Source organism: Caloenas nicobarica, chromosome 3, assembly GCF_036013445.1.
Source record: "Caloenas nicobarica isolate bCalNic1 chromosome 3, bCalNic1.hap1, whole genome shotgun sequence".
NCBI classification, from domain to species: domain Eukaryota; kingdom Metazoa; phylum Chordata; class Aves; order Columbiformes; family Columbidae; genus Caloenas; species Caloenas nicobarica.
The window spans coordinates 17039633-17061678 of NC_088247.1; the positions used below are offsets into that span (position 1 = coordinate 17039633).

Below are 22046 nucleotides of genomic sequence, written 5' to 3' on the forward strand. Positions count from 1 at the left end.
ACTGGGATTTGTCATGGACATTTGTATCCCATAACTAGACCATTCTAAAAACTAGCTAATATTTCAGGTATGTTCCTCATAACATGGTTTATCTATCGAGTCTAATAGTTGACTTGCCAACACCAGTCCAGGGTAGTCAGTCTCTACCATTTCTTGACTGAGACACTGGAGATTTGAGGCGGGTTCCTCAGGCAGAGGTTCTGGGATTATTGATATTGTTCTATCTGCAGGGAGAGGTATAAACAATGTAGGCAATTACATTTATCCTGCTCTGAAAAGCCCACTATGTAGCTGTGTACTAGATCTGCCATATCTGTACTGCTTCCTTCCTTCCTGCTTTATCTCCTCCTTAGCACGGTAATATCTCTGTACAATATGTATGTTGTTCCCCAAAAAGAATACATAACTTGCAGATGTAAAGAAGATTTTTTTTTTCTCCATGGCAGTGAGCATGACAGTCTGAGTCTAGATCAGTAAAGTGCAGACTTCAGAGGATTAAAATAGGCTCTAGCTTTGGGCTAATAAAGAAACTCAAATCACTTTCCCAAAGGGAAAAAGCTGTTCTATTGGTTCCTGTTCAGAATAATACAGCCAAAATTTCCGAGCAGCACAACTTGCACACGGGTATTATGACCTCACATAAGTTTCAGAAAGCAGCATGGGATGAAAAAAAAAAACAGCTTTGCACTTCCCAACTTGCAGACCAAAGCCAAGTGTATACATGAACAAGTGGGAGAATGATGCAATTAAGCAGCATAGACCCTGTAATCCCTTCAACACAAGAACATCTGTCAACAGGCTTTCTCATGTCAGGTATAAAACAGACATATGCTTCTACTCTATAGTGCTGAAAAATGAAGTTTTGGCAGGGCTTTTAGGATCTATGGGTGGAATTGTATACATAACATAATTATGTATTGCAAAGATTGAATTGATGAATATTTCCTATCTTGTGTGATGCAGCTTTATCCCTGTTAAACTCATGTACTTGTGTCAAGCCTCAATGATTTAATTGATTTTCATGGCTTTTCTTTTCACTGTAAAATTTTAGAGCAAAACCCATGCCTTTTTGTTTATGTAGAACCATCATGCTGGAGACCCTGCTAGTCCTCTTCCATAACACAGTTTAGAGAAAGAGGTCGTCAAGGAAGCAGATGGCTGAGAAATACATGTCCAGCCTTTATCTCCTTTCCCAAACATGCAAGCACCCATCTGTTCCTGCAGAGGGAAAACCTTTGCAGTTGTTCTGGACAGACTAATTGCATGTTGGCCAAAACCAGACTATTGGAGCCCATCAGAAAAGAAAGGGGCAGTTGCTGAATCTCTGTGAAGACTTGCAGGCCTGTCAATGTGCATCCAAGAGAAATGTCTGAATTGTTGAAGAACGGCTGCAGAATCTCTCATCCAAGGGAGACACTGAAGCTCAAGTGTGGTGTGCCTCCAGGTACATGCCATGCCATGCCCTGTAAGGAGATAGGAGATGAAATAAAGGACACAAAAAAACAGAAATAAAAAGGGAAGAGAACTTAATCAAGAGTAGGTATAACCACAGCTAGGAATAAACTGCAGGAAAAGGAGTGATTTACCCAAGTACCATCTCTAGCACTATCCAAAACACGGCATCAGCCTCGACAATTCCAAAAACCAGAAAGTATACGTGAGTTACTAAACAAAGATTCAATAGAAGGGTGGAGAGGAACATTTTTATGCTATTTCCTCTATATTTAGTGACATTGTTGCACACATACATAAAAGCCACAACTTGCAATTTCTTGGAGTTGGCAGTTTGATCAGGTTCTTCAAACACACATTAAAAATAACAGTCTGTGCACAGTTGAACCATAGGGTTTCCCAGCAGGTTCCTTGAATTAACAGATTTTGACAGAAACTGGAAAGGATTTTAAACAACTTTTTCAGTCAAAGGTCTCTTTACATTTGGAAATTCCAATCTGGAGGATGTCTATTATCAACTTAGCACAGAGTGTGAAAAGGAACTGTTGAAGACTGTTCTGCAAACATTTGTCCATTTATACGCATTTCACTCCTGACATGGACAAATCCTGTATTCTTGAATAGAAACTCCTGGCCAACAATACACCTCGAGATTTTACCTGGCTCCTCATGCTCCATTTGTACATGAAGGAATTTATCTCAAACCTTTCTGGCTACCCTAATTTGACAGAATCACAGAACAATAATACTTGAGGCATGAAGGGACCTCATGAGATAGTCTAGTTCAGGCCCCACCATGCTCAAAGGCAGGTCAACTACAGCAGGTTGTTCAGACCTTACCCAGTTGGGTTTTAAGGACCTCCGAGGCTGAAGACTCTGCAACTCCTCTGGGAAACCTGTTTCAGTGTTTGACCACCCTCACTGTAAATAAGTTATTTCTTACATTTAAATGGAATTTTCTGTCTTTCAGTTTGTGCCCATTGCCACTTGTCCTTTCTGGGCAGCAGTGCTGGTTCTGTTGTCTTTTACTACCTCCCTTTTGGTATTTACAAACATTGATAAGATCTCCTGAGCATTCTCTGCTCCAGGCTGAACAATCCATCTGTCTCAGCCTCTCCTTGTATGACACATGCTCTGTTCTCTTTAATTATCTTCCTGACCCTTCCCTGAACTTACTCCAGTACATGCACCTATCTCTTGTGCTGGGCGGCCCAGAACTGGACACAGCACTCAAGGGAGATCTCACTAGTGAGGAGAGGAAGAATCACTACCCTTGACCTGCTGGCAATACCCAGGATCCTGTTGGCCTTCTTTGCTGCAAGCACACATTGCTGGCTCATGGTCAGCTTTTTGTTTACCAGGAGCCCTGTGTCCTTCTCTGCAAAGCACCTTTCCAGCCTTCAACGTGTACTAGTACATGCGGTTAATCCTCAGCTGCTGCAGGACGTGGTATTTCAACCCTTTTTGAATTTCATGAGGTTCAGGAACAGGAGTTGGCCCATTTCTCCAGCCTGTCAAGATCCCTCTGGATGGCAGCACATCCATCTGGTCTATCAACCACTCCTCTCAACTTCGTATTGTCTGCAGACTTGCTGAGGGTGCACTGTCCCCATCATCCAGGTCCTTAACAAAGAGGTTAAACAGTCCTGGCCCCAGTATCAACTCCCATGGTGCTGCACTAGTGACTGGTCTCCAGCTGGACTTTGTGCGAGGCCCAACCCTTTGAGCCCAACAGTTCAGTTTTCAGTCCACCTCACTGTCCATTTATCTAGTCTGTACTTCATTAGCTTGCCTATGTGGATGTTATGGCAGACAACGTCAAAAGCTATGCTAAAGTCAAGATAACATGCACGGCTCTCCCCTCATCTGCAAAGCCAGTCATTTCATCATAGGCTACCAGATTGGTCAGGCATGATTTCCCCCATTTATATCCAGACTGACAACTCCTAATCATCTTGTCCATTTGAAAATAGCTTCCATGAGGATTTGCTCTGTTACCCGCTCAGGGACTGAGGTGAGGCTGACAGGCTTGTAGTTCCCTGGATTCTCCTTCTTGCCCTTCTGGGAGACATGTGTGATATTTGCTTTCTTATAGCCCCCAGGAATCTCCTCCAATTGCCATGAACTTCCAGATATAATTGAGAGCAGCCCTGCATGCGCGGATGAATTCCACCAAATCCAATGGCCTTGTGTATGCTCTATTTGTTTAAATATTTCCTAACTCGATCCTCTCTCCTTGATTGAGATTAATTCTTCAGAAATCCAGACTTTTCCACTGATCTCCATGGCCTGGGATCCCTGAAAGCAAATCTTACCAGTAAAAACCAAGGCAAATAATTTAGTTCTGCAGTATAAATCATTCAGTTTTATTTAGCAGTAATATTTCTTGTATCTGTATTAGCAGTAGCAAAGGAATAGAGGCAGTGACTGAGGGGTGCCTCTTGAGCAACCTGCACCTGAACAATATCTGTCTAAAATCACTGTTCTTAGAGATGAAACACATATGGATATTAAAAGATGAAAATCTGTTAGAAGAAGCTGAGGCTATTCTCCTGCAGAATCATATTGTGATACTGGCAACATGATCCTAGTCTAGGGAAAGAAAGAACAACGAGAAATCTCTCACAAAACTGGAACAATATTTTAACAATCATAAAAAAAGCCAGAATCCTCCTTGTGAAAAGAACACATTTTCTTTTTCAAACCAAACCCGTAACTTTTATACCTAAACACTGGAGACAATGCAAGAATGAAAGGCATCATCTTCATGCTTTTGAGAACTGAATTTTGAAGTTTCTGACCAAATTCCTGTTATTGTATTGTTAAGGAAGTGGCCTTGTTTGCTGAACTGAAGCGATACTGGAAGAGCTTCCTGTTTAAAACAACGGGGAGTGCAGCCCCGAGAACATCAATCATGCAGTTCACGCTAATAACTCGGCGGGAGAATTGCAGGAACAGGGCTCCATTCAGCTTCAAGGGTCCCCTGCAATGTTCTATATTGCAGGATCCTGAAGTTCGTATTTCTTCACGGTGACACAATAACTCTCTAACAGAAGCAGGTATAGCTGGGGAGAGATGGAGCAACTTTACTGCGCCAGGGAATCAGATCAGCGGTTGCGCATGCCTGCTCTCTCTAGCATCTTTCTATTTCTAAAAGCTGCAAAAAATCTGAGTCGTTGTACATAATAATGTACATGTAAGTTTCTTCCACAGAACAGACAACAATTGCTTAGCTTAATAACTCCAAGTCCAAAACTTAAAGGTTTATATCCCTTGTAATTTTAAACTATGTCTACCATTGCTGGTATTTTTAAAAATACCTTGAAAATGGCTGTTATTTTCTGGTGGTGTCTCCCACAGAATAACTACCTATTTTTAAGTTCGTTGTCTGTTCTACATTCTTTCACGGAATTTCACTTTAATATGGTACTTTTATATGGAAAACAAGAACAGTTAAGCTCTTCATTGTTCTCTCAATTTTACAGTAATTGTACTACTTCACATTTAAACAAGACAAGTAGATACAGCCAGCGCTCCTATGACATCTTTAATACTCACAATTCCTTATTAAAAGTAAATATAATCATAATTTGTCAATAAAAATGTCAAAACTAAGTGCAGGATGAAACAAAACAAGCAGCAACATGTCAGACAGATTTGCTCTCTACAAGAAAGCTATCAGGACAAAATGTTATGAGATGGACTATTTTGATCTCCATAACAGAGTACAGCAAGTTGATGTTATGAACAGTTTTCGTTATGCACAGACACATATCTTAATTTTCACAGAAGTGATGAAGGTGCTAGCAACTAAAAGTATTTTTATGTTCAGTGTCTGAACAGTGTGAGGCTCCAGGACCATTTCTTCTCAGGTCTCTGGGTCTCCAAGTTGAGCAAAACTTCCCCTGTCCTGCTGCTCTGCTAAGCAAACACTTACCAGAACTGATGGCAGCGGTTTCTTGCTTCTTGTACCCAGCATGAGAAAGGCACTGGGGAAGCAGGTGGGTCCTGGAACAATTGCAGAAACATTCAGGCTGACTCAGTGACAGGTTCAATTGCACAGGGCTGCTCCAGGCTGCGGCTGACAGGTCTTACATCCTCAGCACCTACTTCCCATTTGTCACCTGACACTCACCCTGATTCTGACACACACCACCAGTTTTGGCTGCTGAATGGTCTAGCATGACTTACTGGCTGGTGGAGAGGAGGTACCTCAAGCTATGCTGACTGATGCTGTTGGAGTTCGAAGCAGCAAGGGACGAATTTTAAGAGCAGGAGCCTCAAAACTGTGTGTGAAGGAGATAGTGGGAACAACGAGAGGGGTTGGAATGAAGTGCCATACGATAAACCCTATCTTTTCTAGTGGTGGTATGTGCACCTCTTATAAAGAATTTAAAATGAATGGCAGACAATAAAGCTAATAAGATGGATGGACACTAAAGACATCTTATGACAAAAACTTACAAAATGTTCCAAAAACAGGAGAGTAAGTTAAGCTCAAATGAACACAGAAGGACTAACCCCAGAAACCCTTCAAGGAAAATTTCTGACTTCTTACTGAACAGAAATATGATCATAATTGAACATGATAATTCATAAGAGCAGGGACAACCATTCTGAACTAAGTAGCATTGATCATAGGGACTGAGAAAGCTATTTAGGGTGAGCTAGTCCTGGGGGACAGAAAAAGAAAATTCCACAACTCTCCCTATCTCTACCCTAAGTTAACTGTGAACCTGAAGCAACTGAAAGGAAAAGTTATTTGCTAAGCTTAATTTTAAGTTGCATTTTTGTTATTTACTTTGCAGCCCCCCCTACACTTCAACCTTTGCTCTTAGAATAAACTCATTTTTCTATGGAAGCTTATCTTGGCATTAAAAGTGACTCTTAAGCAACTCTGGGATGAATAAGGCATATTATTATTTCAGAAACAACTAATTCAAATAAAGAAGAGTCTTAGTCCTATCTTGTTGCACACACCTAGGGCAAGTGGGAGGAACCTTGGGAACTAAGCTCTCTAAGCAGCAAGGATCAGTTTGAGAACCTATACCATCAGATATCGAGAAAAGTCAGGTTTCCTCTTTCAGCCAAGGAGATACAATAGAAAGACAGCCCAGAAACCTGAGAAACTTGTTAAAAGCAGTTACTTCCATGCTCTGCTCTTACAGTATGACAAGAAATTAAACTAAATGATGTATTCACTGTACATTTATTCATATGCATTTAATATGAATGTGCTTTTTTATAGTTAAATCAATAAAAAAGGTAGACTTGTCGGTTCTTTACTACCGTTTTATAGTACTAGGTTCCTTGCAAGGTTATCACCAGCCTCCCCCATCCACCATATTTCCCATAGTCTGGTAAATACCTAATTAAGATAAAACAACTGTTCTTAAACTCATAACTTAGCTTTGAAGTTCATTGCTTTTGAGTTCTGAAAAAGCGCTTCTATTCTCCAAACTTTTCAATGAGAGTGACAATACCCCAGTTGCATGTGGCACTAGTTATTGCACCACGACATGCTGTCCACTGTCCGTTTGCACTGTTTCCCCACAAAGAATTTTAGAATAGAATTTGCTTTGAAAAGCCGACTCACTCATTTATCAGAATAACAACCTCTTGTTGAAGTCAGTTGGTTTGTCCTTGTCATGAAAGCAGGAAGTTCCTTTAGCAAGGAAATTATCTTTTCTAAGATCTGTAGCCGAGAGTTGACATTTACAGCTGAACAGTAAAACAAGCTTTCACTCATCCTTCTTTACAAGCTCTGCCTCATTTTGTCAACAGACTTGGTGTTATAATTGAAAACCAAAATGGTCTGAGCTGAACATGAATCCATGTTTTCCAGAGACACCAACGTATTTCCCCATCACAGAATTTACAGAACTTAAGCACTTAGAGGAAAGAAAGTTGGTCCAAACCAGTTTTATGATAGAAACTGATAGCTGCCTTAAAACCAGAGAAGCTTGCTTGCTCTCAGAGTAGTTCTAAGACTGAAAGAAAAGAACAAGTCAAAAATTAAAAGCCAAAGTGTTCTGCTGAGAGCCAAAGGGAGACTTTAGCTATCCTGTAGCTAGACTGTAGAAAGCTATGTATAATTTTCCTAGTAAGTAGAGAGCCATGTATACTTTTCCTAGTAAGTAGAGAGCCAAACAAATGTTACTTGAGCTCGCAATCAGCAGTATGACCATGAAGAATTCCTACTAATATTAACAGGAATCACACTGGGCACTGTATTACTCATATAGCAGAGCTGGCTAATTAAAGATTATATTAGTTCCAAAAACAGCTGATGCATGTGAGTCTTATTGTGCTGTACAGCATATTTGAAGGGATAGCAAAAGACTGCTTTGGAGGAAGGGTGAGACGAAGATAGAACAAATGCCAAAACTTCAATAATAGACTTTTCAGTTTGACTGGCACTAGCATTTTCGGAAATATTCTTCTCTTCGGGATGAAGTCTCAAATGTTTCAGGCTAAGCAAAGCCAGATGCTAAAATAAGACTTTACTATGGAAAAGTGATCGCCTCTCTGTAGCTGATACTGGAACTCATTTTCCTTTTAATCTATTTTGCTAAAAGGAGTTTCAATAATTGTGCCCATTTTCTAATTGTGAATATGTTCCCAGAATGACCTTACCAAACAAACAGGGGAACAAGAACTGTACACAATGGTACATCTAGTAACTCTGTCCCACTGTCCCTTCCCGTCCTCTGCCACAGCTCTTCTCTTTTTGTTCTTTATTGTATAATGTCGTATGGCAAGACTGCTATTGTAAACACCTGAATATCTTAAATTGACATTCGACTAAACAACGTTTACAGGAAACCTCCAGTATCTGTTACATCAATGTTACATCATTTCTGACAGATTAAGCAACCTCTGCAGGGCTGAGAGATGCCTTTGTGATTATTTTTATAACTAAGAACTACGAGCACTAATGGGACCATAAAAACTTAAACACAGAACATCAGAAATTCATGCTATGCCAAACCACTCTCCAGGGATTATTTAAATCAACAGGTTCTCCTGCATTTTGACTGACAGCCTTTGATAGAAATAATAATGATTTCCTTGTGGAAGTACCACTTCTTGGTCACTTATATGCAAATGGTTAAAACAGTAGGAAAGTAACTGAAGTTTATTGAAAACTGTTCCACTCAGTGAATAGTTTCACTACTCTGGGTACATTAGCTTCTTCATATCACTACCAGCCTTCTTTTTCACAGCAGCATTTAACTTTCAGGACTAATTGCACTGTTATGATGTCAATGTGATGCGGAATGCCACCTGTCCCCAGCCAGCGCTTCATCTTCCCACACACAACATCGTATTCTCTCACAGGCAGGAACCTCTCAGAAAACATTTGCAAGGAAATCTTCTTTAAGGAAAGAAAAAGGAAAAACAGAAGGCCTAGTTTTACTGCAGTGCCATGAAAGCCCTTATCATACATTATACAGCAGATGTTAAAGTTACTTTTTCTCTGGCAGAAATTGCTTATTTTCCTGTTACTTAAGTCTTAACCAACATTTGTATGCTTCACTTTTAATTGTGAATATAGATTTTAAGCTCTGTGGGACAGGACCCCTTTTGTTCTTCCATGTAACCAATCTCCCCTGTCACTACAAAGGGACTATTATTTTGTGACTATTTTCAAGGTCTCTTTCTTTGACGTTGTCTTCCCCAGCACACACCTTCCTGAACAAGAGCACAAGAACATCTTCCCAGAACACTGCATTTCTCCAGTGGAAACTTGTGAATGATGTAATTATGTAACTTAATGCCATAGCTGTAAACTATTCATAATGATACTGTGATTTACACTATAGATAAATGTATCCTTCAAGTACGAACTCCTAAGATCCTAGAACTCATGCAGGGAGGCATACTTGTATTTTCCAAGCACTGCAAGAACACATACATCAAAAAAAAGAATAAAAACTACCAGAAAATTAAGGGCTGTGTTTTAAAATGAAATGACATTTATGCTGTGATATCATGAGCTTTTCCTCAGGGCATTTTGTTAATTGAAAGTACAGAGTTCATTCAGTAGGTCAATTATTTGCTGCAAATATTTCATGAAAGTCTCAGTAACACCACCTCCATGGATTTATATAGATGCACCAGAATAATTTCTTGTGACTAGACTATGATTCAGAATTAGCTATCAGCATTTTCTAAAGCAGCTCTTTAGCGGCTTCATTCGAGAATGTTTAGGTTAAGATTTCCAAAGATTTGTGTGTCTCCTTACTAAAAGAAAATCAAATAAAATGAACTTAGTCTCTATATACATATGTATAGTGTAATGCAGACTATACTGAGCCTAGTAGCATTGCACTCCTATGAAGTTACTCACACGTATATAGAATTTGTGGGTTTAGATTTAAGGGACTGATTCAGAATTAATTGAGAAAAGGGGTTTTTTTTCTCCTTTCTGAAAGCAGCTCTCTTTGCTTTACTACAAAACCATCATGCTATTGCTTCTGAAGCTGCAGATGCTACCACAATTCTAATTGCCTGTCACGCAGTGAAGAAATCTAATTAAAACCACTTATTTGTACCTATTAGCCAGTCTCTTTAAACGCAGACAAAAACCCTTACCACAAGCTAAAACATAAGTACAGAGTGTGGTCTGCAACTCAGTCAGAGAAACAACAGATGTTTTCAGATAATTACACTTACCTCCATTTTCCTGCTACTACCAATTACCATTAACCAGGAACTTAAATGGCTATGTAAATCACTATACCTAGCCACTACTGCAGACATGGTTCAGACTGTCAGAATGATATTGGACAAAGCATTTCATCTCTCACATAGTTAAAATTGTGACATTTTTGTGTTGAGGGTAGACTACTGACCATAGCATGGTTTAGAGGTAACATATACAATAATGATTATAAATGTATAATAAAATGCAAGTAATAACCTGTAGTTTTCTCTCAGTAGATCCAGGATTCTCGAGCAGTTTTATAAATAAGAGGAGTATAGTCCTTTGGAGGTTTCCTTCACCACATCATTTAGAACAACTAAGGTTACAGTTATTTCAAAAGAAAAAACTCAACGCTAACACAACAGAAAGCTGTAATGTAAGAGAGGCAGGCAGGGCACTAAACCAGAATGATTTCATAAATAGCCTACTGCACAAGCTCATCTGGTTTGCTGCCCTTCCTAATGTGAAGCCCTCACCCAAGACTTCACTCACATTGGATAGTGTTGACTGGGCAGATGGAAGAGCTGGGCTGTGCACCGATCTATTCCATCAGCATCACCATGTCACTTCTTGAGAGAGGTCGAAAGAGGTTCTCCTAGGTCGAGAGAGGTTCTCCTTCCCCTCTGCGCTGCCCTGGTGAGACCTCATCTGGAATATCGTGTCCAGTTCTGGGCCCCTCAGTTCAAGAAGGACAGGGAACTGCTGGAGAGAGTCCAGCACAGGGCCACAAAGATGATGAAGGGAGTGGAGCATCTCCCTTATGAGGAAAGGCTGAGGGAGCTGGGTCTCTTTAGCTTGGAGAAGAGGAGACTGAGGGGTGACCTCATCAATGTTTATAAATATATAAAGGGTGGGTGTCACGAGGATGGAGCCAGGCTCTTCTTGGTGACAACCAACAGTAAGACAAGGGATAATGGGTTCAAGCTGGAACACAAGAGGTTCCACTTAAATTTGAGAAGAAACTTCTTCTCAGTGAGGGTGACAGAACACTGGAACAGGCTGCCCAGGGAGGTTGTGGAGTCTCCTTCTCTGGAGACATTCAAAACCCGCCTGGACGCCTTCCTGTGTAACCTCACCTAGGTGTTCCTGCTCCAGCGGGGGGATTGGACTGGATGACCTTTTGAGGTCCCTTCCTATCCCTAACGTTCTGTGAAACTGCACCACTAGGCTGAACCTACTGTAAAGGTACTCACCCTTGTACCATTTGAAGTATTTAAGAAACAGGCCATTAGTAAATTAACACCTGTGGCTTATAGCTGCGACAGGCAGGCATCCTTAAGTCAACGGGTGGTTGTAGGAACAGGGTTTTTACCCATTTTTTGTGACTTCTTCAGGGTGCCAGGCCACCCTCACACCCTGTGCGCATCCACCACTGCTCAGCTACCGAGCGGCCTCCGCGTCCGTTCTGGCAAAAGGGGGGTCGGCCAGGAGCAGAACGGGGGGCTGACCTTGTTACCTCAGCATCCGCCTGCATCCACACGGCTTCGCGCTGCCCTCGGCGACAGACACCTGGTCCAGCCGGCACCGGGGCGCGCCCCTGCCGGGCTGTCCCTGCTTCCCCACCCCACCCCGCGCAGGAAGGCACCACTTTCCCCCAGGTGCCCCCGGCGAGGCCGCGCACAGCCCAGCCGAGCAGAGCCGAGGGGAGGGGAGGGGAGGGGAGGCGCGGCCGGGCCCCTGCCCCGCGCCCCCCGCAGCGCCGCCTGCCGCAGGGCGAGGCCGCGCCGGACCCTGCGCGGTACCTGCGCGCTGCGCGCACCTTCGGCCCGCCCTCAGCGCGGAGCGGCCGCCGCGGGGCCGCCTCCTTCCACTCCGCTGGGCCGCCCCACGATTTACTTCAACGACCCCCGCCGGCCCGGGCCCCATCCGCTCCCTCCCGCCCCCCGCGCCGGACCGCTGCCGCCGGAGGGGAGCCGCCTCGTCCCGCCCACCCCGCCGAGGGGCGGGGATTGGGCCAGCCCGCCTGTCACTCTGCGGCGGCCCCGCGCGCGGATTGGCCGCCAGCGCTGTCAGTCGGCGGCGGGGCCGCGCCGGCCCCTTGTTGTCACGGCGCCGTGCGGGGCTGGGGCTCTTCGCGCTGCCGCCGCCGTTGTTGCTGCCGCCGCGGGAGCCCGGGCGGGGAGCGGCGCCGCCGCCGGCCTCGTCACCCGCTCTCCCGGCGTGGGGAGAGGCGCACTCGCCATGGCCACCAGCACCACGGGCTCTACGCTGCTGCAGCCCCTCAGCAACGCCGTGCGACTGCCCGTCGACCAGGTGAGGATGGGGAGGCGCCTGCCCCGCCGCTGCCTCCCGAGGGCTCGCCGGGGCGGGGCGGTGCCGCGCCGGGCGAGCGCCCCAGCTCCGCGCCGTTCCGCCCCGCCCTGTCCCCCCGCGGCCCCTCCATCCTCCCCGCCTCCGCCGGGCGGGGGGCCGGGGGGAGGGTGGGCAGCGCCCGGCGAGGCGGCGGCGGCTGCGTGAGGGGAGAGCGGGGGCGCGGGGGGCGGGGGGCTCCGGCCGCGCCCCGTGTGCAGGTGCGCTCCCGCCGCTCCGGCAGCGCGGCCGCGTCCCGGGCCCGTCCCGCCCCGCCGGTGCGCGGCCGCGGGCGCGCCGGGGTCAGGCCGCGGGGGCTGCGATCGCGGCGCCGGGCCGGCCAACTTGTTGGCATCCGCCTTGGGCCAGATGTGGCTCCGCAGCTGGGAACGGGGCCGCTACCAGCGCAGCGATGCGAAGGCTGAGCGATAATTGCGAATGCAAAGCAGTGCGCTGTGCCTGGATGCGCCTGCCAGGGGTTTTTAAATGCAGCGTTAAATAATACTCTGTGCTGCACACAATGCTCTTGGGGATGCATGTGTACTTTGTTGGCAGAGCGTTTCTGTGGTATCTTTTGTCCGAGTGATATAAAAATTCCTGAAGCCTGTTAATCCTGTTGTCTGCACAAAACATCAGAGGATTTCAAAATAAGATTGGGAGACTGAGGTTTGCAGAGTTTAATAACTGAAGTTGTACAATATTTTTTTTTTAATGGAAGAAGTGGTCTGGACCTGCTAAATCTACAGAATATTTATGTGGTTTTGAATACATAAGTAGCCTGAATTATCTCCTATAAATTTCATGTCAGGAATTCTTATTAAAAAAACCTTAAGTCTATTAATGAATGAATGAAATACATCAAGGAAAACAGTCTGTGTTTATGCAGAGGGAGATTTTAATGGTTTGGTTTTACAAAACACACCTAATGAGTGAGAAAACTAAGTGGAAAATAAATGCAGAGGAAGGAATGTGTGTAGTGGAAGAGTTTTGTGATAGACTGAACTACTGAAATACTTTTTTTTTTTTTCCTTCCCCTTTCCCCCCACCATTTGTTTGAATGGAGAAGAGAGAACCTTAGGTTAAGGATACACATGAAAAAGTACCTTCTAGAACACTGACAAAAGCAGGCAAGTTTAAATGGAGCTCGCTGTGATGGCAGAGATACTGTGTGCAACTTGCAATGATACCTGTGCCCGGGGTCAATGGCACCGCCTGGCTCGATGCCTCGGATGCGCAGGCTGGAAGCTCTTCTTGCCGTGTGCCATGTATTTGTTTCCATAAAGTGTGTAGCTCCTATGGGTTACCATAAAACAAGTAAGAGATGACAGTCTTTTCATGGCATGATGCTGGCGTCATATAATTATCTATTCATAACAACAGTCATAAATGTAATTGCTTCATGACGTAGTGCAGCTTCTACCCAATTTATTTTAAATGTTGTGGATCTGGAATTTTGATGATAATAAAACTACTTTTTGTCAAAGCCTGGAAAACTTCCCTGTATTGAATGTTTTGCAACAGACACTCTTATAAAGCCAAGATGTTTTTATAACATACTATTTGAGCTCTGTTGGAGCTTTTGGGGATAATGACAATGGAGGGTGGCTAAACACATGGTTTAAAAGATTTGTTATAAGCAGTTAAAAACCATACATACTTTGGTTTTAGACATCAGTGGGCTGTACGTAATATAGGTCCAGTTGTATATGATGACTGGAGTATGAATTGAGGACTTATAAAATTATGCTGCACTGAGGAGAATGTATCTATAACTTTTTTAATCAAAGTTAGATTTTTGTAACCTCTCAGCTTGAGTCTATCTTGATAGTAAGTTCGTAATACAGAAAGAATGTGAAATGTGTTCAGTGTAATCAAATCAAAGGTAGTAAAAGGAGAGAATGAGGGCAGAGAAGAAGAAGTGTTTATACTCTTTGCTGTGTGTGCTCAAAGATTATGTGTGACATTCAGTGATACTATACTCATACTTGGTATGAAAAGGTAGCAGTGCTTTGAAAAAAACCCAAGAGAATAAAGGTTTTTCTGATCAGTAGGTTGTTTCTGCTACTTGATCCCAATCTGTACTGTGACTACAGTCATACCAGTATGGCAGGGACTTGAAATGAGCACTCCAGAATAATTCCAGCACTCAGAACTGAAGGGGATGAATGGGTTTTGTTTCTTCACTTCTATGTTCAGGTTTTGACCCCAAGTAGCTACTACTTTTTATATCCAAAATGTTGCGATTGTCACTTACGTTTAAGCCATTACTGTCTAATTATCCTGCTGTAAAGTCGTAGTGAAGGCAAAGGCATGTAACTGCGGGAGGACAAATCCAGGTAGCATGTGTCAGTGACACTCTGCTGTCTGGGTGTTCAGACAAATGGACGAAGAACCTGCCTATTTGGCAGTGAATGGAAGTAGGACTTTCAGTTAAAAGGTGAAGCTGGTAAGATCGAACTAATTAATCAGATCCAAATCTGTGTGTAGATTGAATGTGAGAAATAGATTACTTTTTGACTTAATGCTTGTTAGAACTAGAAGCAGAGATTTGTTTGCGAATGGTATTGGTTATGAGCTTGTTAGAGATCAGTGCGGAAGATGGAGTATGACAGCTCCACCAGAGCCATTTGACACACTTTTATGAATGGTCTTCTCTGCATGCCCAACTGTGTTACAAGAGAAAAGCCTTGTTGCTGTAACAGATTGCTGTTCCTAGATCTTTCCTCCTGGTACTAGAGTGCTAGTTAGCTGTAGGAATGGAAGAGAACTTATTTTCTGCTTTCATGTACATCCCTCAACAAGGTATTATGTGATAACTTGCCACTATATTAAACCTTCCTTTGGCTCTTATTTTGCCTTGGACCAGGTTAACTGAAGTGACTGCATGGAAAAGCTAGTGCATTTTTGGTAGGCTTCTTGTTCCAATTTTTCTATTGTTATTTTAAGTCTTGTGGTGCAAGGGAAGATGCTTGGTGTGAACAAGAACCTATGATTATCTCTGTAGATTTGGGAAGGCAAACTTGCATACCTTTCTTTTGTATTTTATTATAAAGGGAAAAAAAAAATCGCTCCTTGGTGGTGAAAAGCCTCAAGTAAGGACTGTATCTTTTCACTTCTTGGAGAGCCTCTTTGCTGCTTGGCAAAGGAAGCATTCCGTTGACAACTGTATCACCTTGGGTCTTGAATGAATGAATGTATGTTAATGTACCACAGTATTCCCTCTGTCTTGCTGGGGGAGAGAGGGAATAAATGCAGTTATGTCCTTACCGCCCCGACAGCTAAAGAGAAGTATAGGAAGGATTATCATAAAAACCAGGCTGCTAGAGAAGCATGTATTGCATAGTGCATCGAGGTAGCAACTTGAATTATTTTATTATAGTTACGTCTCTCACCTAGCCTGCTGTTTTTCCTGTGTGTACTCATGTTGTATTTGTGCCTCTGCCACTTTCTTCTTTCTCAGAGGTGAAGCCTGACAAATAGCGCATTGGACCAGGGTCTGTTTCTAGTTCTGGCACTATCTTGCTGATTGTCTATTGACAAATGACTTCTCTTGATGACATGTCAGCCTACCTGTCATTACATGGGAGATATTTAAATTTGCTGAGAGATGAGAATGTTTCTAGGAGAGCAAAGCTTTCTTCTTGCTTTTAGGTCTTTGTGGGGTGAGGCGAGATCAGAGAACAATCTTTGCTTTCACTGCTTCCACCAGAGGGAGCAAATTTTTAATCTGCAAATTGGCAAAAATTATATGGGTTACTAATGCCCTTCATTTGCCATAGAAACAGATAACTGTACTAGAGGAGCAGCTGAGCAGGGGAGATAGGAGATTGACTGTAACAATATGTGAGTGTCAGCTTTTTGCATGGTTTGTCCAAGAGATTGATCTTGAGATCTTGAAATATGGTCTGAACAACTGGATCAACTGAACTAACTTCAGTCATTATCTTCTAGATAAGGAAAGAGGGTATGGTTCCAACTGCTAGCGGTATAGCCATGTGAAGATGTATAGACTGAATAAAATGTCCTGTTTATGATTATGCACTTCACTTAAATTCCAGGATGTAAAGATAAGCAGTATGTTTTGTTGTTTTTGTGTTTTGTTTTTTTTTTTTTCCAACAAAACTAAAAAAAACCCAACCTTGCTATTCCCGTACTTTTCTTGGTTGGTGTTTGGTATTTTGTTTTTTCTTCCCCCACAGTCTAATTTTAGCTTTTATTTGGATAAATTTGCTCATTTGTGTAGAATAAATATAATTTTCTACACGAGTGCCATCAACCTTCAAAGAATCTGAGCTGACCTTTTATAAATAATAAGCATTAAAATCCAAGTCCTCCTAAATGTGAACTGTATAAACCATATGTACTTCATGAATTTGGTCATCACAGACCAGTCTGCTCCATCTACATCTTTGCACAATTTTCTGCATATGCTTCTTTGTGCAAAGGGTTACCCAAGTTGCTTTCAACATATGCTTAATGCACTAAGTTCCACATAAAAGCAATTATCATTGACATATGTTGAGCCTTCATGTTTCACCTTATTGCCTTCAACGAGAGTGGGCAAGATTTTTTTTCCTCTTATATCTGTCTGAAATGTTTATTTCTTCCATGCACGTGGCTGGCAAGATGTATCTGCAAATTTTCTTACTTTATGCTTTGGAGATGAGCCACAGCTGGAGTTTAGGTTGAAGAGCAGGCTTGGAGGTGGCGTAGAGAGTCACTTTGAGATTGCAGCATTTTGAGAGGCCGTATGTGCCTGATCTGCCTGCAGGCAACATCTGGATGTGTCTCCTAGTTAGCGCTCTGTTCTTTCAGAAAGTTTTGGGCATTAGTGATACCTCAGCCTCCCTTGTTTTCTGCCAAGGCAACCTGAGTACTGAGGATTAAAACGCTTTAGTCTGATAAAAACCCTTTTTGTCTAAACATGGAGTGGAAATTAAAAAGTTTGTCCTGTATAGCTGTCCAGAATTTAGATGGCCTAGTATTTGTATTAAGCATTATGAAACTATAAAAAAGAATAAAGTGAAGAGTGTCCCAGGTTTTATTCTCTTTCACCATTTATTCTTAGACCTTTGTGTGCAGGTGTGAAATACAGAGCAGCACGTTACTGTTTTTTCTGATGTGACCCAGGAAACTCCTGAGTAAGAGAAGTGAGGAAAAGAAACATTTGAGTGTGTGTGAAATCCAAACACTAAAGATGAGGGAGTGGTAGTATAAGAAAATTGTGCCCCTTCTTTGCTCTGTGCTTTCCTTACCCGCTGCTAGCAGCAGTCAGAAGACCGAAGGGTGGATAGCAAAGCACAAGCCTGGCATCACAGAATGGTTTGGCCTGGAAGGGACCGTAAAGCTCATTTAGTTCCAGCCCCCGCGCCATGGGCAGTGGCACCTTCCACTAGGCACCTCCCATGACAATAGATGGAGGCTGTAGTAGGTGAAAAGAAGCTGGACAAAGACCCCTTTCTCCATCTGTATGTGCTGTTCTCAATGACTGGATGTTTTGAGTTGTTTGGATTCACTAGCAAAGTCCTGGGATGGTGTTTTTATCAGTTTCTTAGCTTCCCTTTGAACTAGTGGGAGAGAATTTATCATCAGATGGATCCTAGTCTCTCTGCATTGACACCTTTCCCAGATTTTGGGATTCATGTTTAGGTGTTGACTTAACTCTCCTGGTATTGTTGGTTGAAGTTACTCCAAAATGAAAAAGTGTGTAAAGAAGGATGAAGCTCTTGGGATAAGAGAAAAAATTGGGAAGGGGAGGCGACTATCTTGAAAGGAGTAGTGGAAGCTGTAATGGGCAGAATTGGAAAGGAAAGGAGACACTGGCTACGGTGCTGGAAAAGGTGAACCCATCTATTAAGGGACAGAAAGATTTAGTGCAAGAAATAAATACTTCTATTTAATTCAGGTTCATGAATATTGTTGTGAGGACATAAAGTATAGAGCTACTGTAATTTTTTAATTTTTAGGGAGGCAGCAGTGAATTTTCTTTCCAATATACTCTTGCTCCCTTTCATACTGGGTATGTTTTCTCCAGGTTTTTGTGAAGCAGTGGAAAACTCAAATATAATTACAGCCCAAGGTTTCTACAGTAAACATCTAAAATCCTATAGTCACCTGCTTTGTTTTCTCAAATTGTTTTTCCCATCCTTAGGCAGTTCATTTACGTGGTGTAAGTGTGAACACTTACTGGCCTATGTTTGCCACAGTACAAGCTGTTTCTGAATTCAAAATACAGTTCAGAAATTGCTGCGAAAATACTGCAGTCCAAGGATGTTGAAAAGAAATACGGGAGTGTCCAAAGAACAGGCTAATGACATAAAACCAGTAAGACATAAGGAAGATTATGAGAGTCACTTATTTACTGAGTACATATTTACCACTGTGTTGCTCTGTCTTTGGAGTGTTACTGCTGTAAATCTGTTGCACCGCAGGTATGTAGATGTTTTCCCTCTGCGTGCTTTTTCTCAGGTACAGTGCTGACTTAAAACAAGAGTTCTGAAAACCGAAAAAACTTAAGTTATCTTTATCATTCATTAGCCCTGATATTTGTTGATTTAACTCCTGTTTGCCTGTTCCTGTGTTGAGCTAATGAAGCACAGTGATACATCCTTTGCAGCTTGATTGTGGCGTGTCATCTTCACATTTATTATTTTGAGTAACATGCACTTTTCCTGAGTAACAGATGCCCAGGTTTTTTTCTTGTTTTCCAAGCCTTTGAATGAGGGAGTCTAGACTGTGGGGTTTTGGTTTTTTTTACTGGAAGGTGAGAAAAACTACATGTACCCAGCTGAAAGGCTGTTTACTTAATATGTGCATCTTTACAGCATTTTTTTTTTACAGAAAGTCTTGATGCAGTTCTTGAGTATGAATATTTTGTTTTCCCTATATGCTTTGGAAAGTACTTTAAATTCAACATCAGTTATTATTAGACTTATAGCACTTGTTCAAGTGAACAGAGCTGTTTGGCAATTTCCATTTGTCTGCAAATTTAGGTAAATGCTAGTTATGCCTGCTTGTTTTAAGTGATGTTTTTGGCAGGTAAGCCATCTTTTGTAAAGGAAAACATCCATAGCTCTGCCTTTTATTGTGGAATAATGTATCCAAAGGTGAAGAAGCTATTTTGGGTTTGGCTATAATGGCGTAATTTGCTGTAGCTGAGACTTTGGTGTTGCCTTTTAATTCTAGTTAAAGTGACCCAAGCTGCAGAAGAAGGTACTGATATTCTGAAACATGGCTTGTGAACACGCTGGTTGTGTACCTACAGTGGTATATGCTACCTGTATAGGTCATTCTTCAGCTTTCCGACCTGCCTGCAGGCTGAGTAATGCTCTTGATTCTACTGCTTCCTGTCAATCATTCATATATATGTGCGCGTGTATATATATATATATATATAAATATAAAAAAATTAATAATTCAGCAAAGACTAAGCATGTCACTCAAAAAGTGAACTGACAGCCCAGAATATAATGAATGGGTTTTTATTCTTCACGGTGGAAAACCTAGAAAGAAATTGAGGCCACTATGAATCTGCAGGAATTTGTTAGAAGCCCAGTGGTGGCTACCAGATCTGTAGAAGGACTAACCTTGGAATGTGTTAACAAATTATTATCTGTAATGGGATTGAATGTAAGAAGTTAGATAAAATATCTTACAATGGAAGCATAATTTTAGATGTTACTAAAATATTATAAAAGAAAATGGAATTAATTTGAAAAACTCTAACAGCTCGAAGTAGCGTCTATTACTTCTGCAGGTTGCTGTGTATTGCAAATGTTTTCAGGGCTGTTGTGCTTGGAGATTTTGTAGGTGGCTGATTTCATGCAGATGATTCCTGAACTGGGAAGAGCAGGAGGATAATGGACATGGAGGAGTAGAGACTGAGTTGAACAGTAGTTCATTCAAGGCAGAGCATAGTAAACTTTCTTTTTTTTTTCTTTTTTTTTTCCCCGCATGGAGAACACTGAGAAGCTGACTCTCTTAAAGATGGAGAACATTAGTTTTACTTGCTAATTAAGTTGACTGCTGCTGTTACTGGATTTCTGCAGGCTATATGGACAAGAGAGTGTTACTATCTATGTTTTGTTTATTTTAAGATGGTTTTCAGTTTCTCACGTATCAGCAGAATATACTAGTAGATCTTAATGGAGAAAAGTGTCTGTTTCTGGTTGCATTTGAGAAGGATACCTCCAAAGATGTTAGTTATTTTGCTTTATTTTTAAATGGCTAGGAAAGTGAGAAAATGGTAAAGTTTTTACAAAATTTCAGGCACTTCAGTGGTTCTCTGTGGGCATTAAATAAAACCTTGTTGCTCAAATACACGTTTGAATATATCGTATACTGCTGACACTTATGTGACAAAGAGTAGAGATTTTGAGGTTAATGACTATATGCATGTGTGTGTGACAAAAAGCCACACTTCTGAAAATGTCATAGCTCAGCTGGTCTTTGTTTGGAACTGTGTTTTGCCAACATAATGCCAGGCTGTTGTGTTTCAGTGTTGTAAACCCATTTTCCCTGGTAGTCTGAGCTCTGCAGCCCTTAACTGGCCAAACTAGTTTTCGCTCAACAGGAGCAAGTGCTTTAGGTCCCTGTTGATGTTGAGAAGCAAAACAAAGCACACAAGCAAGAACCCCAACCCAGTACTGTTAGTCCAGTTTCACCTTTGAACCAACTTGTTTCCTGGTTTTCGTCTGTTCCTGTGAATAAATAGCTGTTACGTGTGACAGCTCAGAATCTATAATGCCGAATCCTCAAGAGCTCATCAGAGAGACCCCCCTTCAGCTGACATCTTCCTATCTTTAATGAATTAGTTTTAGTTGTTTCCACTTTATTCATACAGTTTTTCTTAGAGTAATTCTGAGTAATGGTTTAGTAAGCCTTGTTTGAAAAAGCTTATTGGATTTGATGCTCATTCATTGAACAAACCAGATTATAATACTTGTACCCACATCATGTTCTTCATGATGTTCTTCACTCTCTCCAGCATACTTAAGAACTACAAGCTAGAAATTGGAAGTTAATACTGGAAATAGAAGTACTATTATTAACGTTATGTCATAGCTGTCTTTGATGTTTTGGACTGAAATCAGCTTGGAAAGAAAGCATTCAGAATCTGATGAGTAAGTCTTTACAGCTGCCAGTGCATTCATATGAAGATGAAGTATATTTGTGCACCATTAAAAAGCTTTGCCAGTGGTGTCAAAGTTGACAGACACAAATGTTTCGAGTATGTACTTGAAGGAAGTGGCTGCTAGTAGAGGGGCCGTGCTTGGAAGTCTCATTTGAAAATGAGTGTTCCTTTACATTGGGTACTGTATAAACATGCAGTAACAGACTTTGCTGCAAAGCGCATGCTGCCTTAACATAAACATCTCCCATATGGATACTACTCCAAAAATAAGCATTACTGCTTCTCCTCCATTTCTTCAGATTTCAGCCATGAAGTGAGGTTGAGCCCGAAGGGCAGGACTGTTAATTAGCCACATTTTCATCATCGAAGACGCTTGTTATTGTTTGAACAAAAAAAGCATTTGAAAGCATTGCCACAAAATTTACGATCTTTGAGTTGAAAGAGGAATCCCTGTTCCTTCCT

General features: G+C 42.1%; 1 protein-coding gene across 1 annotated transcript in view; it reads left to right on the plus strand.

Moving 5' to 3' along the window:
* The first annotated feature begins 12233 nt into the window (after window positions 1–12233).
* The window catches only part of MBOAT2 (membrane bound O-acyltransferase domain containing 2), a 98854-nt gene continuing 89041 nt past the window's right edge, over window positions 12234–22046 (plus strand). The window contains exon 1 of the mRNA XM_065631539.1: window positions 12234–12415. Within this exon, the coding sequence (XP_065487611.1) occupies window positions 12344–12415 (72 nt within the window). The 5' untranslated portion in view covers window positions 12234–12343. The remainder of the gene's footprint in view (window positions 12416–22046) is intronic.